At 57.9% G+C, this 16703-nt stretch overlaps 1 protein-coding gene and 1 long non-coding RNA gene across 5 annotated transcripts in view; one reads left to right on the forward strand and one right to left on the reverse strand.

The window, feature by feature from the left end:
* Positions 1-12657, forward strand: part of LOC122392165 (death-inducer obliterator 1-like) — an 82256-nt gene extending 69599 nt beyond the window's left edge. For all 3 annotated transcript variants that reach the window (XM_043386745.1, XM_043386747.1, XM_043386746.1), the window contains 3 exons: positions 8347-8542; positions 9048-9212; positions 10727-12657. In XM_043386745.1, coding sequence (XP_043242680.1) covers positions 8347-8542; positions 9048-9212; positions 10727-12078 — 1713 coding nt within the window. In that variant the 3' untranslated portion in view covers positions 12079-12657. The remainder of the gene's footprint in view (positions 1-8346; positions 8543-9047; positions 9213-10726) is intronic.
* Positions 552-3198, reverse strand: LOC122392166. 2 transcript variants are annotated; one of them, XR_006258473.1, is made up of 3 exons: positions 3101-3190; positions 2472-2584; positions 552-1617 (listed from the first exon to the last, which is right to left on the reverse strand). It is a non-coding gene; the product is annotated as an uncharacterized LOC122392166 (long non-coding RNA). The 2 variants fall into 2 exon arrangements; XR_006258474.1 differs by having other exon boundaries at positions 2472-3198.
* Positions 12658-16703: the final 4046 nt, after the last annotated feature.

The following is a 16703-nucleotide window of genomic DNA, read 5'->3' on the forward strand; positions in this document are numbered from 1 at the left end:
CTATTGCGGGCTGGCCGTGGTCCAAGCACAGTCGCTGTGACAGACGGTTCGATTTGTCGACCAATCATGTTGCTTCGTTTTGGCGCCTTGTGTGTTGTCCGGTCTGTCAAGACTCAGCTGGCTCAGTCTCGACTCTGGCTCTGGCTGGCTCAGTCTCAGTCTCATCAGAGAGCGAAAGGAGCTGCGCGCGCGGCTGCAGCAATTCATCGGCGGCGGCGCTGTGAACGCTGTGTCGGCGGCGCGCGAACAGGAGCTGATCGCGCTAAACGAGGACCGCCAGCAGCTTGTCCATCTGCAGCAGCTGGTGTTGCAGCTGATGGGCGGCCAGCAGCTGGCGGCGGTCGCTACCCCCCCCCCCCCGCCGGTCCTGTGTGCGGGGACCGCCGCGCCCGGCAGTGATGGAGGGTACTATGGCGGTGTTACATTCCTAACTGTTGTCACATATCAACTGAGAACCGTCCGGCCGGAGGCAGTTAACGCCGGCCGGCACCTACTCACCGTGGCCGTATTTTTTATATGGAGAGAGGAGAGAGGAGAGAGAGGACATCAGGTTGTCAGAGAAATAAAGTGTATATTTATTATTTGAATCGAGCGAGTCGCGTGTTCCACGAGCGGGACTTGGAGCAAAAAGCTGGCATTGAGATACAACGAACAGAACGTGGCGTCGAGCAGGAACGCCCCCGGCTATGTACACGGTGCTGCTGGGCGCGCGACCAACAAAACACGAGAATGCATCAACATCAAAGACACACGGTACATCAAAGCCCTCCGCGCCATCGCTGGGTCCGTCGGCACCGCTAGCGCTTCTACAAAACAAGCACGCACATAGAGACGCCATTTCCAAACGCACGCATACACAGAACAAAAACGCACATGCACGTCCATTCGTTTCACTCAGTCACCCATGAACGGCTTGGGTTTCCGGACGGTCACCAGCCGGCGGGGCCGCGCCGCGGCAATAGGCGTGAGTCTCCTCGTTGAGCTTGCTGAGCGCGCTGCCACCGGAGGCGGACGGGGCGCCGCCGGCCGCGCCGTCCTTCGCGTCGCTCACCTCCACCTCGACCCCACTGTCGGAGTCCTCGGCGGCGGCGCGCCGGCGCAGCTGCTCGCAGATCTCCTCTGTGACGAAGGTGGCGCACTTGGGGTCGCGCATCAGCGGCGTGAACTCGAGCTCTGGCCGGCCCTGGTGCAGGCTCCGTCAGCGGCCGCGGCTGCACCACGGCAGCGCGCGATGCTCGCACAGCTCGCACTCACGCTCCACGGGAGCCGGCGCCGACTCCGGTCGCCGCCGCTTCACCGGCGTCGAGCTGGCCTGAGACGAGCCCTTTGCCGCACCGCCCGAGCCCGTGTGAGGGATGATTGTGAATTGTGATCTCGTTGTTGATTTTGATGGGCTGTCCGGTGGCGGCCGCCGCCGCAGCTGCCTTCCTACGGCCAAACGACTCCATAATCTTCTTGGCGACGACAGAGTGAGGGCTGTAGACGTCATTCTCGAACTGTTTGTATACATATGCGAATGTGGCCGTACAGACGGTGCACTTGTAGGGAAAGGTGCACCGGGTTCAGCATCACAAGGTGGTCCTTAAAGACGTGGTGCAGGAGCTTCCACTGGTACACCTGGCGCACACAGAGAAAACACGTCACCGGTAAATCCCAGTTTGAAGTGAAGGAAGATGTGCATGAAATCCTAGGACCAGACAACTCGCAGGGGGGAAGTCCACAAATGACGCAACATCACTAGGTACAACCTCGTATCGCACAGCAATGTAAAATCATTAATGGTACCTAATGGTCTCCCTAATAACCAGTGTACGTGTATCTCCAACCCGAGCCGCCTCCCACGATAAGATCAAGACTTGTGTCAAGACATGTGTCCTAAGTATTAAGTAATAAGTTCACCTGTATCAAGTTCACCTAGCACCACTTTTCTGAAAGAAAAGTGGTTCATGTTTTAGTGCCATCTTTCATTATAGAAAGACAATGATGTTGAATGTGTTTTCTGATGAACCACAAAGTGAAAATCAGTGATTTATGGGTGCATTGTATTTAAGAATTCCTTTTGAATTATCATGAGCAGAGTTGAATACCTCCTTTTGCACTCTTTAGAAAATGAAGAGACTCACAAAATTAAAACATGATTAGAAAGAACACATCCTTAGAAATGTTTTGTGTACTAACCATATTTTTTTCACAAAACATTTATAACTTCCACCAAACCACACAATGAGTCAGGTGAGATTATCTTACATTAGGTAAGGTTAGGTAAGGTTAGATTAGGTTGTATTATTTCTGCTTGTAGTGTACCTGACTTTTCAAGGTAGGTACATGATAATTTTAATTGCAATAATCACCTTAAAATATATATTGGCTAGCAACCTAGATAAAGGCTAGGCCACACATGGCAATTAAATAAATATTAACAATTGTTTCATACTTTCACATCGCATCGTAAGAAACATTCAGTTATTTACCTTTGGGGCTCGGGCTGGGCGGTGGGTGAAAAGTTGAGAATTCTTCTTGCCCCTCGACCACCTCCTCTCCTCACCCGTCCTCGTCCTCTCCCTCGCTCACCAGGCATCTTCACCTGGAAGGTAGGCATACAGAAATGGGCCAGTCTGCAAAACGTGGCAGGTCTTGACAATATGTTGTCAGGGCACACACCACAGGTTGTGGCAGGTTTGAGGAATTTTGGGGCAGAAGCAAGGAAATCTGGGGCAGAAGTTGAAAGCTTGTCACAGCATTGATTCATTTCGCTTCTCATACTTATTAAATGATGCACTTCATCATTATATCATTTTCATCATATTCATGAGGGGCCCTCATGAAAGGAATTGGGTTGCCCAGGTCTCGGCATTCCGCTTGGGGCAATGTTTTGACTGTCCCAAACATCTTGTCACGGATTGAGCTCCCTGCCACACTTTGAAGACTGGGAAATTGGTGCTGGAATGGAAACACTATCAGATTCATGACAATTTTTCCAATACCATAGGTATTTGTTATTCAAATAGCACTTGTCTCAACTTAGTCTATCACTATTCATATAAACCTGGAAATAGTCTAGCTTTTAATATCACATGCCAAAATACATGTATATATATACCTATCAGATGAATCAGAATTGGAATATTTTAAGATATAGATAACATAACTCATTAAAACAGGCAATTCCAAAAGCGTAAACACGACATACATAACCAAAGCAAGGATCATTGTATATTTCAATTGTAACATGCGCGCCGTTTATGGCGACAAAACCCGCTTCCATATCTTATGACCTTGAAGTCTAGTGATGTGTCAACATTGTCGCTAGACATTATCCGATTGATAATTTATGATAATCGATAATTTTTTTACGCGATTCACGTGATGATAGCTTGCCAGGTGAATTCTAAAATTTCGTTTTATCCAGGGAAAAAATCATGGGCCGATCTGAGAAAACTTTTTGAAGGTGGCAGTCTTCCTTTAATAGCTAGCGTGGGATTCTTGAGTCTCGTGACAATCGAATAAGGGCCAGAGCCCCATACGCCCATGGGGGCCCATTGGTTGTTTCGGGGGGGGGCCAAATGATATGATGGCCCCCTGATTAGCCTTTGGAGGGGGGAAGGGCATGGCCCTGATCCCCCTCTGCGACCGCCACTGCACTGAAAGTGGAAGGGGGAGGGGCAGAAACAGACATTGCTGGCCCCCAGCCTGTTTGAACCGAGGCTGAGGCACGGTCACCCTGGCCCCCAGCTAGTACGCCTTTGACGAACTATGCCGACCCCAAGCAGATAAGGTCAAGCGTTGGTCGTTTGTATACGCATTCTCCTGCACCGTGCTAGTATTGTCTTAGTATTGCCTATACCTTTTTAGTGCTCGCTGTCCCGCGCCTCGTATTCAACAAAATGCTGTCACCAGGACTCACAGTCTTGCATCTGATATGGTTTCCTTCATTGAGTGAAGGAAATTGCGGTCAATAACGCTGTAGAAACAAAAAGGAATCCTCATTAAAGAGCAAGCTGAATAGTTGTCAAGTTACCGGGTGGTAGGTTAGGTACAGACAGACACTTAAGTCAGCAAAAAGTGGGGGGGGCCAGTTAACATTGCTGGCCCCCCCACCTCCGAAAGTGGGGGGCCATGGCCCCCCCGGCCCCCCCTGTTCCTACGCCTATGCATATCGCTCGCGACAGTCGACGGGCGTCGACTCCCCTGACGCGCCGGCGGAGGAGCGCTCTAAAGGCGCCGCGTCGCACCTGTCTGGTGCCCGCGCGTCTGTCGACGGATTGCATTAGCTGTGTTTGTCTACACCTCAGTCCATCTGTCCAACCGCATCTCTGCCGCGCCGTTGTGACGGCTATTCTCACCCCAGATGAGCTGAACACGGCGGTTTTCTGTTTTTCTTTATGGGATATTCGTGACGACAATGTGCCAGCTCGTGTCTGAGATGTGACTGTGCTGTCTCTGGCGCAGGCAACAATGCCGCTGAGACAGCCTCTCTGGGGGTGGGAGGGGGGTGGGGACGGACGCCGCGCGCCGGATGGGGTTCTGGTAATCGGGTGATCTCTCACTCTCGTCTCTCTCTCTCTCTCTCTCTCTCTCTCTCTCTCTCTCTCTCTCTCTCTCTCTCTCTCTCTCTCTCTCTCTCTCTCTCTCTCTCTCTCTCCCTCTCTCTCTCGTCTCTCTCTCTCTCCGACGGCGCCTCTGCCGGCGTGGCGGTGCGTCGGGGAGGCGGCCGAGGCGCCAGATTGGATTATACACGCCGGCCGGTCGGCTGATCCGGCGGCGGCTGCTCGACGGGCGGCCTGCCATTAGTGCGGGAGGACCGCCACAGCCCAGAACGGCCCAGGACGGGCCACCAACAATGCACCAGAACCGCACGGCGGCGTGGCGGGCGGTCCGGTTTGCATTGAGAATTTAGGAGCAACATACGAACACATTGCAAGAAATGCCGACTTAAACTCGGTTGTTTTTGGAAATGAAGTTGTAACCTACTGCAGTTGTGAGAACGACGATGAGCAACATCACAACATTGTAGTTATAGTGTTCCCGTGATTTATTGCCAGCAAGTGCAAGTCCGTACAAACCTTTCACAACTGAATCCACACCTCAAAGTTCAAACTTCATGCACCGTGCAACTGCAACTTCTATGTTTGCCCATCAATCGCTAGCTTCCACTTGATCTATATCGTATATGCTTTCCTTGCTGTCATGAGATGTATTTTTAAATTTGGGTCTCTATCAAGCTCCAAACCACTCACTCCAACATTCATAAGCGTTGCATGATAAAGCTGTCCTTTTGAACTTTGAAGTCTTCATGGCGGTAATTACTTGTCAAATAGCATACGAAAAATGTTAAGTGGACAAAACCTTCCGTCTCTCTCCCTCTCTCCCTCTCTCCCTCGACCCTATCTCCCTCTCTCCCTCTCTTCCTCTTTCCCTCGCTTCTTCCTCCCTCCCTCGTTCTCTCTCTCCCTCCTTCTCCCTCCCTCTCTCTCTCTCTCTCCATCCCTCTCTCTTCCTCTCTTTCTCTCTCCATTCTCTCCCTTTCTCTCTCACTCTCCCTCTCTCTTTATTTTTTTTCTCTCTCCCTCCCTCCCTCCAGAATAACAGGACAGATTTGCACTGTTATTATGCGCTACAAAGAAATTTATTTTATTTGTTTATTTATTTAATTATTTATTGTTCTTTTGTTTTGCTATAGCTGCTTGAATCAATTACCACGTACCTAAATGTTAGTTGTTACTGATCATCCAGATTGCATCCTGGTCATCAAGGCATGTACGCGGGATCCACCAACACTTTGCAGATGTCTCATTGTTTTCCGTCAGCAACTAATCCATCTGGCAACACTTTGAATAAATTACCTGTCTCTCAGCGAACAATGCCGTTTTCGCGCTCCGTCGGCTGAATTGGGCGCTCGGTGTCGCGTTTCATGAGAATTGGTGTCGCGCGCGGCGGGCCGGCCGGCTCGGAGATAGGGCGACGCTCGGGCGGCCGTCACCATACATCAGCCGGCTCGTAATCGCCGACACACAGCGCGCTACGTGCGTCTCTGCAGGTCGCAGAGCAGACGGGCGGCGACAGAGCGACTCAGACCGCCGCGCTCTTCTGCCTCACTGCCGCGGGTGTGACACAGCCGGGTCAAGTCTCCGTATTGCTGCGGGGACGGTCGGCTGGGGCCTGCCCTCACTCTATAGAGTGAGTGCAGGCCCTCACTCCAAACTCCAGGCCTCTCTATAACTCCTCCAAATTCCTCACTCCAGGCCTCTTGAGGCCTGGACAGTGCACTCGATGCTGACCCTTCTCAGAGTGCTGTGTTATTGCGCAGTGGTTCCTGTATGGCCTGGCCTGGATGCCGGCTCTGTCGCGGCCGGCGCGTCTCCGGGAAGGCGTTGCCGGTCTGTCGCCGTTTTTCCTCTCACTGACCGATGGGCCTGCACTGGCCCGCTCGGGCGCGGCGTATTGCGCCGATCGGACCTCGCGAGCGGGCTGCATGCAGCGAACCAGCACCGGACCAGTGTCTCCGGTCGCCGTTTTGTGTTAATATTGCACGATGGCCGGCGACTGGCACGTGGCTGTAGCACGTGACGTTGTCGGTTGAATCCCCCGGGAGTAGACTGGAGAGGGACGTGACCCTCCCTCCGTGACCCCGCCCTCCGCGGCGGCGCCCCACCCGTCCGTCAGGGCCGGCCGCTCTGTCTGCCGGGCTTGGACGGCTCGTCGGCCGCTCGTTTGGACAGCCGTCGGTTACGGTGGTTGACCGCGACCCGCTCCGTCCGCCGGCAGAGCGTGCCCAGATGACCCGCTCTTCCGGCCCGCCCGCGCAGACCCGCTCTGCCTCACTATTGATAGCTGACCACCGGAAAGTGGACTCAATCGAGCCACGAGATGCATGTCGTGTGCCGGGTCCGGCGGCCCGCCGGCCGGGGGCGGATACTACCGGTATAGTAGAGCGGAGTCGTTCGGATGGCCCGGTCAGACCGAGTTAGTGCGCCGGGGCCCGTCGTCGGCCGCCGGCTTACTGCCCGACCGACGGAGATGAGCTAGAGTAATGTCCGAGACCAAACTTCGGCCGAGACAACTTAATGACGCCTTATTGCAAGAAATGGCAGTCTATTCGTTTAATTTCTGGCATGGCTGCAGGTAATGATCCGAGCTTAACGAATGGGCCACATCCTGTCCCAGATGTATTGGTCTTGTACTGAATGGGGTAAGATTCGCACTGCTGGCGTTCGCGGTATTCCATCCGCGCGGTACGGGTGGCAACAGTTCCAGTACCTGACCAATCCCCGGTGCATTTTCAGAGGTCTGGGGCCTTAGATCTCGACCAGTCCCCAGTGTGATATCTGCCTTTAGGAGCTGGCGTCGGGAGCCTGTGGCGCGGCCGGCCGCTCCCCAGGTCAAAAGGCTGAGCCGAGAACGGCCTGAGTTATATAATCGCTGCCAGTCTGCGTCCCCGTCCGTGGGCGTTTTAACCGAGCGGCCACAACTCCCCATCTGTCGCTAGAGAGCTGTGAATGAGATAATTCGTCCCGTGACGGATGTCATTTCATTTGTGAACTCATGGATGGTTCCCGTCTTAGCTCTTGACTCAGGTCTTGGTCGCAGTGCTGGCTACCGCTATGTGACTTGTCTTAGTTCATACCTCTGCTTCCTTCCGGTGTGTTTCGGCCCAAGTTTGGAAGTCATCGGCATCGATTCTGACCTCCTAAATATGACGTTTGCTTGGCCTCGGATGCTCTGTCGAACTTGAAGTGTCTATTGTGCACACTGCACAATTTGCCTCCGTCGTGTTCAACGCCCGCTGTGTCACCTCCTTTCCTCCCCCGATCCCCTTCTCCCTGTGGCACCGACTCGCACTAGTCACTCGCACATCGCCTGCTCTCGGCTCCGGGTATCTCCGTGGCCCCGTCTCCCCGTCTCCCCTGGCGCCTATCAGAGTAGCTGGTCGGCTCACTGGTGGCCAGTCAGAGCGGGCGGGGGCGTCTTCACCTCTGTGGGATCAGATTATAATCCGATAATTATCGGACCGTCCCGGCCGGCGGTAGTCAGCCGGGACGGATCTGGGCAGAGGTCGACTGAGACAAATCGGATCTGTTGCGCCACCTCCCATCATGTGTGATTTAATGTATATTAGTTGATTGTTAGCAGTGGTTTGAGGGCAAATTATGGCTACTGTTTGGTCGTATTTTACTTAGGTATTACTGACGGGTATTCCTGTTAGAACTGAATTTGTACTTAGTAAAGGCATATGTGTCTGCTGGTGACAAGATATCAGCTCTACATCGAGTGCCGTTTTAACCGCGTTGCGTGCCGCCCTGATGTAAGACCCCCCACTGACGGCCGTCCTTTCTATGTGACCGCCAGGAGGTGGTGGTGGTGCGACTCCAGCCGGCCACTGACGAGGAGAAGCTCCACTACGCCTCCCTCTACACCTATCTCTCCAAGAAGAACCGGCTCGGCGTGGTGGGCGGCTTCTCCAAGGCCATCAAGGACTTTTACATCCTGCCGCTGGCCAGCACGGACCCCATCCCGTCGGCGCTGCTGCCGTTCTCCGGACCTGGTGGGTGAAGCTGCCCTAGACACCGGGCAGTCCCCTAAGGCAGTCCAAACGGCTGGCACGACACGATATAAACACTAACAGTCCTGTCTCCTGCCCGCTTGCCCTTTAGCGCATTGGTTATGCAACGAATATTATGTTCGCGCCTTCAATATGGCTCATCTCCGCCCGATGTACGCCTGGAATATGCGCCGCTGCCGTAAATTCTCGGCTAAATTAGTAATAGTGCATCTACTCAGTTAATCCTGGCCGTAAATCGGTATTGTCCGAAAGTTGGGATGAGGTTCCGGTGATTAATCACAAATCTGCTCTCGGCTGAAAGTTTGAGTGAGCCAGACTCCCCATTTATCACTTGGGGCGGTATTCTCAATCTACAGCGTGCTGTTGTATTCATTGAAGCCGTGTGAGAGTCAGCTGCATTACACAGTGCTCCCGTGTTGTGCGGCGCGGCACGGGTCGATGTTAGGTCAGCTGACTGACTAACTGACGGTGGTGTTCTGTTTGTCAGGACTGGATGATCTCCGCCAGCATATGTTGCTCGGTCTCATCCTGTACGCCTCGTCTCGCAAGAGGAAGCACGAGTCGTCGAGCGGCGGGGAGAAGCACAGCTCCTCGCGCAGCGGAGGGAAGGCTGCGCGGCACGCCGTGTCGCCCGAGCCTCCCACGGTCCATTGTAAGTACCGGAGTAAGGTCAGAAAATAGGGGAGTTGCCCACTGTGAGCACGGGTTCAGGTGGGCTTAGGTAGGTTGTCAGATTATGCTGGTGGCTGGTTTGGGTCAGTGGGACTGATAGGACTGTAGTTCAGGGTCTGGTCTGGTACTGGTCTGGTAGGATAATGGTAATACTGGATCTGGATCGATAAGTTAAAATGCTATAAACACTGGGTTTGCATGAGTCAGGGCGGACTCTTGCAAGTACTCGACCCAGGGTCAAGTAAGGCACGGTGTCTCTTCAATCACCGAGGCATAAGTGCGCAAGTAGTGCGCGTTCTTGGGGCATTGATCGAGTCGGGTGCGCCGACCTCGGACTGCGATGTGCGTTTCCATCCCCCGCTCCGCGCCGTTCGGTGGATTATTTTGAGCGCACGGCGCACCTTCACTCGAGTGATGGTTACAGTTATCGGCCGGCGCTCGGCGTGTATCGGCAAGTGCGGGTGAATTACTCAGCCGCTCTGGATGTATGGTGGGGTGGCGGAGCTCTTCAGCTCTCTCAGGAGACAGACCGGGTGGGGCAGGTGGCGACCGGTACTCACTAATGCATGAGCACTGAGCAGTCACCCTCGTTAGGTCTGGTGGCCGGTGCTAACATAGTCCGTCCTTAAGCTCGGTACTGGTGAGGTTAGTGACCCAGGCGGGTGTGAAACACAATTATGTGCTAACGGTGATCCTAATGGGTGTAACAGCACGCCCAAACTCGATTTTCCAGCGCTAATGTCTCGGTAACCGAAAAAAATGTGCTAAGTGTCATGTGGGACAGGACGATTCGCTGCATTGCTAGAGTCGACGATACGGTGTGACAAGTTTTACTTTTTAGTGTTTGACCGTCCCATAGCCTTAACTTTAATCATGATTTTGTAATTGAAATGTCATTTTTGTATTTATCGGACCGGGCGAGCCGTGTCTGCAGTTCTCCCAGGTGCCCTGTGCCGGCGGCCCATGTCTGTGACCTTTGCCACGGCCAGCTCGGCCCTCCTTTTATCATTGGGATCGATTGTGACGAGAGCGTCCCGGTCGGGGCGGGATTTCTGACGGTATTTATGGGCCGGTCCGGCCTGGCCTGTGACCGTCGCCCACCACTGAATCACGCCGCCGCCCGGCCCGTCTCGGGCGCGCCGGACGGCCGCTTTGTGGCTCACAGCGCGCTGACGTCACTGCCGTCAGTGGCCGGCAGGCTCGCAGCTCATGACCGGCCGGTGGGGCGGCAGGGAGGAAACAGGACCATCAGTTGATCTATTCTTCCTGACCGCGGGGAAATGATGAGTCGTTAAAGAACCGAGAGAACTAACAGTAGCCTTCCAAAATTCCGCACCCTATAGGTGTGAGTAATAGTATCTAAGTATAAGTAAACCTGATCACGGGGTCCCATCGCGCCACATCATATAACTAGTCTCTCCCTCAATCCCGCTCTGTCTGACGTTCTTGGCCTACCGGCAACCGCAGCTTACCCCCGTTCCCTTCCGTCCACAGACGCACTGACCAAGCCGCTGACGATCGGCTACCAGCCGGAGCTGAGTGCCTACCAGCCGGGCCACTATGTGCGAGACGTGTCGGCGCCCGTATCACCACAGGCTGCACCCCCAGCCGAAAAGGAAAAGTCGCCACAGCCGCCTACGCTTAACTTCTACAGCTCGAGTCATGCTGATGGAGAGCTCGAGAAGGAGTTGCTCGAGCTCGATCTCGAGGAAGAACTCGAGGAGGAGGCGCTCGACGAGCTCTCACACGAGGGTGAGAAGAAGTCGGAGGAGCCAGCGCCGCCGGGGACGGAGATCCCCGGACTGGGTGACGATTCGGCTCCGTCTGGGTCGGGCACCGCTCCGGCGTTCCTGCGCTCGCAGCCCCCGGCCGACGCTGAGGCCTATGACCCGGAGCAGCGTACTCCTCCCCTGGAGGACGAGCCGTATGACCCAGAACAGGCTTTGGAGGAGGACGGCGACGAGCCGTACGATCCAGGCGCGGCCACGCCGCCGCTGGAGAGTCCCGCTCCGGCGTCCGGCGCCGCGGCCGCCGAGGACGCGGCCCAGGTGCTGGCTGAGCTGAACCGGCGCATTGATGAGCAGCGCAACGCCCTCAGCGCCATGAAGAGCAACCTGGACGAGGCAGAGGCGCCGTATGACCCGGCCGACCCGCCCGGTCTGATGGATTCGCTGCGGCTGCGTACCGAGCAGCTCAGTCGTCTGCGTGAGGCCGGCGCGCGTGATCCCATCATCGACACGTATGGCTCTCAGGAGGAGGACGACGACCACTCGGAGCCGCACACGCCGGACAGCGAGCGGCCTGGCCGGCGGCGCACGTTTACCGACGAGGACCGGCTCGTGGTGGCTGAGTCGCCGCAGGAGGAGGCCACGCCGCCGCCGGCCGAGAGTCCGAAGGCCGAGCCGCCGGCCCCGGAGCCGCCGACAAGGCCCAGCGATCCGCGAAGTGCCAGAAACAAGGGGAACCTCTCCAAGCTGACCGACTCGGACCTGATAGCGCGCGCGCAGGCCGAGCTGACCACGTTCAACCCCCTGGTACCGCCGCCAGGTATGGTGCCGCCGCCCGGCCCGGTCGGCCCGCCCATGCCTGGGCCCGTCGGACCGCCGGGGCCGTTCGGCCCGCCGCTGGCGCGCTGGGAGCGGCCTCCGATGGACCCGCGCGCCGGCCCCTACCCGATGCACCCCGGCCCACCCGGTCCCGGGCCGTTCCAGGGTCCGCCGGGGATGCGAGGACCGATGCCCGGTCCCCCGGGCCCTCCCCACGGACCGCCCCATGGACCCCGCGGACCGCACATGGCCCGGCCCCCGTACGGCGGTCACCTGGATCCACGACTGCGGCGCAACTGAGCGCGGCACTCGCTGTACAAACTCTGCGGCAGTTTTACTCTCATTGTCCGGTCACGAGGAGCCGTGCAATGCGCGGATGGAGCACGCTGTGTACGTTCTCGCCGGTGTCGGCCGGCCTTACCCTCCACCCGCGCATTTATCGCCATGGTGGCACGCATCTCATAAATCATTGTCGCTCCTAGCCGGTGCTAGCAGCGTAGGGGCTGTATCATATGCACAGCTTGTAGTGGCTGACGGCGGGCGTTGGGCGCGTTGGTGTAGTCCGGTGTTTTGTCCCCGGAGGGAGAGTGACGTGCTTGTCCCAGTCAGTGGCTAGGGATCGCAGACGCTGAGCTTGTAACGTGCTAACCCGCTGTCCCCGTAGAATAGCATGTGTCACCGGTCGCTGCGGTGTAAACTGCACTCTGAGACGGCCGTGGCTTCGATGCAAGTACAGGTGTGCTGGCCGGCGGACCGGCCGCTCGCGCCGTGCAGGGCGCTGGCTGTTGTATATGACGTATTTGCTGTTTGAGTGTACTGTGTGACGCCCGCGGCAGGGCAGTAGTGCCGGCGGCCGCGGCCAATAAACCTACTCCGGCAGTGAGTGGCCATTTGTGAGCGAACTCGGGCAGTAGATCAGCAGTCGGCTGACTGCCGGCTGTAAATTCTGCCGCACAGGGACGCACCGCCGGGGTTCAGTGTGTGGAAGAGACGCTGGGGGATCACTGCTGGTCGGATGGTGGTGTGTGGCGGAGTGTCAGGACGCCCAAAACGTCCCCAATCACGAACGATTTTGATTCCACCGATAATTTGATCATTAACGAAATCAGGTTTTCAAAATATGCCTAGCCTGACGCTGGGATAGGTTTGCTTATGGTTGCATTGCTTACTTACAATACACATTGTTTTGTGAAGACTCGACCGGACGACGGCCTGGCGTCCCGAGCTTCGACATCACGGGGATGCAGGGCGGAGCCCTACACCCTGTCCGCACCTGACGTGACGTTGCACCACGTCACGGCGGGCCGGGTCGCGTGGCACCCCCAGGATGCGCTCTCATCTGACCACCGACCGATCCTCGTGGACATAACGGTCGGAGAGAGGGCCCCGCGGCAGCAGCGTCGTCGCCGGCGGCCCCGCCTGTCCCTCGCGAAGGCGGACTGGACGGAGTACGACCGCCGCGTAGAGGAGGGCGTTCGGGCAATGCCGCCATGGACGGAGCACACTTCGCTGAGGGAAGCCAACGACAAGCTCACAAGGGTAATACTGGAGGCGGCGGAGGCGGCGATCCCGAGAGGGGCCCGCAAGACTCCTAAACCGTGGTGGAATGAGGAGGTGGATGCAGCTGTCAGACGCCGGAACCAGCTGCGCGGCCTGGCCAGAACCGACCCCGGCCAGGGAGCGGCATGGAGAGAGGCAGAACGTGAAGTTCGCAGGCTGATCGTGGAGGCGCGCCGAGCCTCATGGCGCGACTTCACGAGCCAGCTGAGCCTCCGCACCGATGCAAGAAAGGTGTGGGACACGATGAAGGCCCTGGACGGCAAGGGCGCCCCCATGCGGCAAGATGAGGAACTGCGGGTTGGCGCTAAATCCTACTCCTCAGACAAGAGGAAGGCGGACGCCTTCATGAGGGTGTACGCCGGGGCTAGCCACCTCCCCCCACGGGTCAAGAAAGACCGCCCGTTCCGACATGACCTGACCAAATTCATGAAAGGGCAATGTGCGGGCTGCGATGGAAACCGCACTGGCTGCTGCAGCCCCTTCGGGAGAAGGGAACTGGACGTGGCCATCTCCAAGCTCGCCGGACGCAAGGCCCCCGGATCTGACGGGGTAACCAACGAGATGATCGTGCACCTCGGCGACGCCGGGCGGGAGAAGCTGCTTGAGCTTGCGAATCTCAGCTGGGCCCGGGGTGAACTCCCCTCGATCTGGCGCAAGGGCACAATCGTGCCGATTCTCAAGAAAGGGAAGCCCCGTGACCAGCCCGGCTCCTACCGCCCCGTCAGCCTGCTCAGTTGCCTGGGGAAGGTGGTCGAGCGGCTGGTCCAGGCGCGCCTCTACTGGCTGGTCGAGCGGAGGAACCTGCTGCACCCGGCCCAGGCGGGGTTCCGGCGGGCGCGCTTCACGGAAGACCAGGTGATGAAAGTCACCCAGGCTGTCGCGGACGGATTTCAGAGGAGAAGGAGGACGGTCATGGCCCTGGTCGACTTCAAGCGGGCCTTCGACCGCACGTGGCACATCGGGCTCCTATGGAAGATGGCTGACCTCGGACTGCCGCGCTGCCTGGTGGCGTGGGTCCGTGCTTTTCTGGAGGACCGGCAGGCGCGCGTCCGCTTTAACGGCCAGCTAGGAGGCTACCGCTGCGTGCGGGAGGGCACGCCGCAGGGAGCGGTGCTCTCGCCGCTCCTGTTCCTTCTCTTCATCAATGATATCGCCACCGACTTCCCGCCGGGAGTCGAGATCACCCTCTTCGCAGACGACCTGGCTATCTTCGCCACTGAGAGGACCATCGCCGAGGCTGAGACGAGGGTCCAAGCGGCGCTCAACGAACTGTTAAAGTGGGCGGACCGCTGGAAGATGGAGGTCAGCGCGGAGAAGACCGTGGCCACTGTCTTCACCCTCGACCCTCACGAGGCGAGACGGGAGGCCTGCCTGCACATGAGGACCACCAGACTACGACACGAACCGACGCCGACCTTCCTGGGGGTCACGTTCGACCGCACACTATCCTTCAAGCAGCATGTGGCCAGGCTCAAGGCCAGGATGGTCAGAAGGTGCAACGCCCTGAGAGCAGTTGGAGGTAAAGCCTGGGGAGCGAGCACCACGGACCTGAGGACGCTCTACCTGGCTTACATCAGGGCGTGCGCGGACTACGCTGCAGCGGGCTGGATGTCAGGAGTGGCCCCCACTACGCTGGAACAGTTGGAGGTCGCCCAGCGCCAGGCATGCCGGATTATCACCGGCTGCCTCAGGTCCACCCCGGCGCCAGCGCTGGAGCGCGAGGCGGACGTGATGCCGTTCGCGATACGGCGGAGGCAGCTGACGGCCGCGGCGACCCAGCGGCACCTGAGAGACCTCCCGGGGGATTCCCTGCAGCCGGTGCTGACAGCGACGAGGCCCAGACAGCGGCTCCACCGAGATCGAGGCTGGGCCGACACGGGACTCAGTACGTCCTCGGACGCTGGTCTGGGGGACCTCCCGCGGGAGCCGGTGCTGGTGGTCCCACGGACGCCGCCGTGGGAGAGTGCCGCGGGAGGCGTCACCATCAGCAGAGACCGACAAAGAGAACGGACCCACCGGACAAGCGGTTGGAGGCGGCACAAGAGACCCTGGCGGGACTCCCGCCAGCCGACTACACCGTATTCACAGACGGATCGGCCACAGACGGTGTCGAAAATGGCGGGGCGGGAGGCGTTGTCTTCCGGGGGGCGACGGAGCTGGAGAGGATCCGGACCCCTGCAGGCCGCTGGACCTCCAGCTACCGCGCGGAGCTAACGGCGCTCGACTCTGCCCTCGCGTCCCTCCTGAGGGGCGCGGAGGGCCCTGCTCCGCGGGAGGTACGAATATGCACCGACTCCCAGTCGGCCCTGCGTCGCCTCGCGGAGGGCCCGGCGGCGCAGACGGATGTCCTGGCGGACAGAGTCTGGCAGAGGCTGCTGGACCTAGCCGACCGCGGGACGCACACGTCCCTGCAGTGGGTTCCCGGCCACGCCGGGCTCCCCGGCAACGAGCTGGCCGACGAGATCGCACGGGAAGCCGCCAACCTGGAGCAGCATGACGTGCCGATAGACCTCCCGTCGGCAAAAGCCAGGCTGAGGAGGCACGCCCACCGGGAGTGGGAACAGCGGCTGCAACCGACCCGCTACGCCCTGCAGAACGGAGTGCGCCGCCCCCCTACGGCTGAGCGCCTGGGACTCTCCCGCCGGGAGTGCGTGGAGGTCGCGAGACTCCGTACCGGCCACTCACTGATGCTGCGGGAGTATCGACACCGAATTGGCCTGGAAGATGACCCCACCTGCCCGGAGTGCGGGCTGGAGGATGAGACACTAACTCACCTCCTGACCGACTGCCCCGCCCGGGCAGATGCGAGACGAAGGATATTCGGAGAGGACGAGCCGGAGATAAAGGAAGCACTGGGAGACCCGACGAAGCTGGTGGAGCTCCTGAGGCGGCTGGGCCGCCTGTGAGGCGTCCCCCCGTATGGCTTCCAGCCAAGGGCCGGAAGCACTTCAACTTCAACTTCAACATCACGGGGATAACGGGGGAAAAGTGCGGCGATCCGACTGGACTGCTTTTTGACTCTAGGCATAGCGGCCAATCGCCCTAAACTTTGAATGTCGACCGACGACAAATCGCTACTTATATGGCAGTAAGCTTTGAAGGCTAGTTTCGTGTCGAGGGCCGCTCTAACGAGTGGGCGAACCCTTCGGAGCTGTGAGTGGACTGGAGTGCATACGGCCGCTCGCGATTGGTCAGCAGCACTTACATAGGTGAACTGGCCGAGTCTCGAATGTTATGTGGAAGCCGGATCTCGCTTCTGCCGACGTTAGGAGCTGTTAAAGACAGCAGAACCATCAACCATTTAGAGATTGGGCTAAGAACTTAAGACGGTCGCATTTGGGTTTTACACCCGCGTTCCGGTTCAG

Source organism: Amphibalanus amphitrite, unplaced genomic scaffold (genome assembly GCF_019059575.1).
Source record: "Amphibalanus amphitrite isolate SeventyFive unplaced genomic scaffold, NRLGWU_Aamphi_draft 000472F_arrow, whole genome shotgun sequence".
In the NCBI taxonomy this organism is placed as follows: domain Eukaryota; kingdom Metazoa; phylum Arthropoda; class Thecostraca; order Balanomorpha; family Balanidae; genus Amphibalanus; species Amphibalanus amphitrite.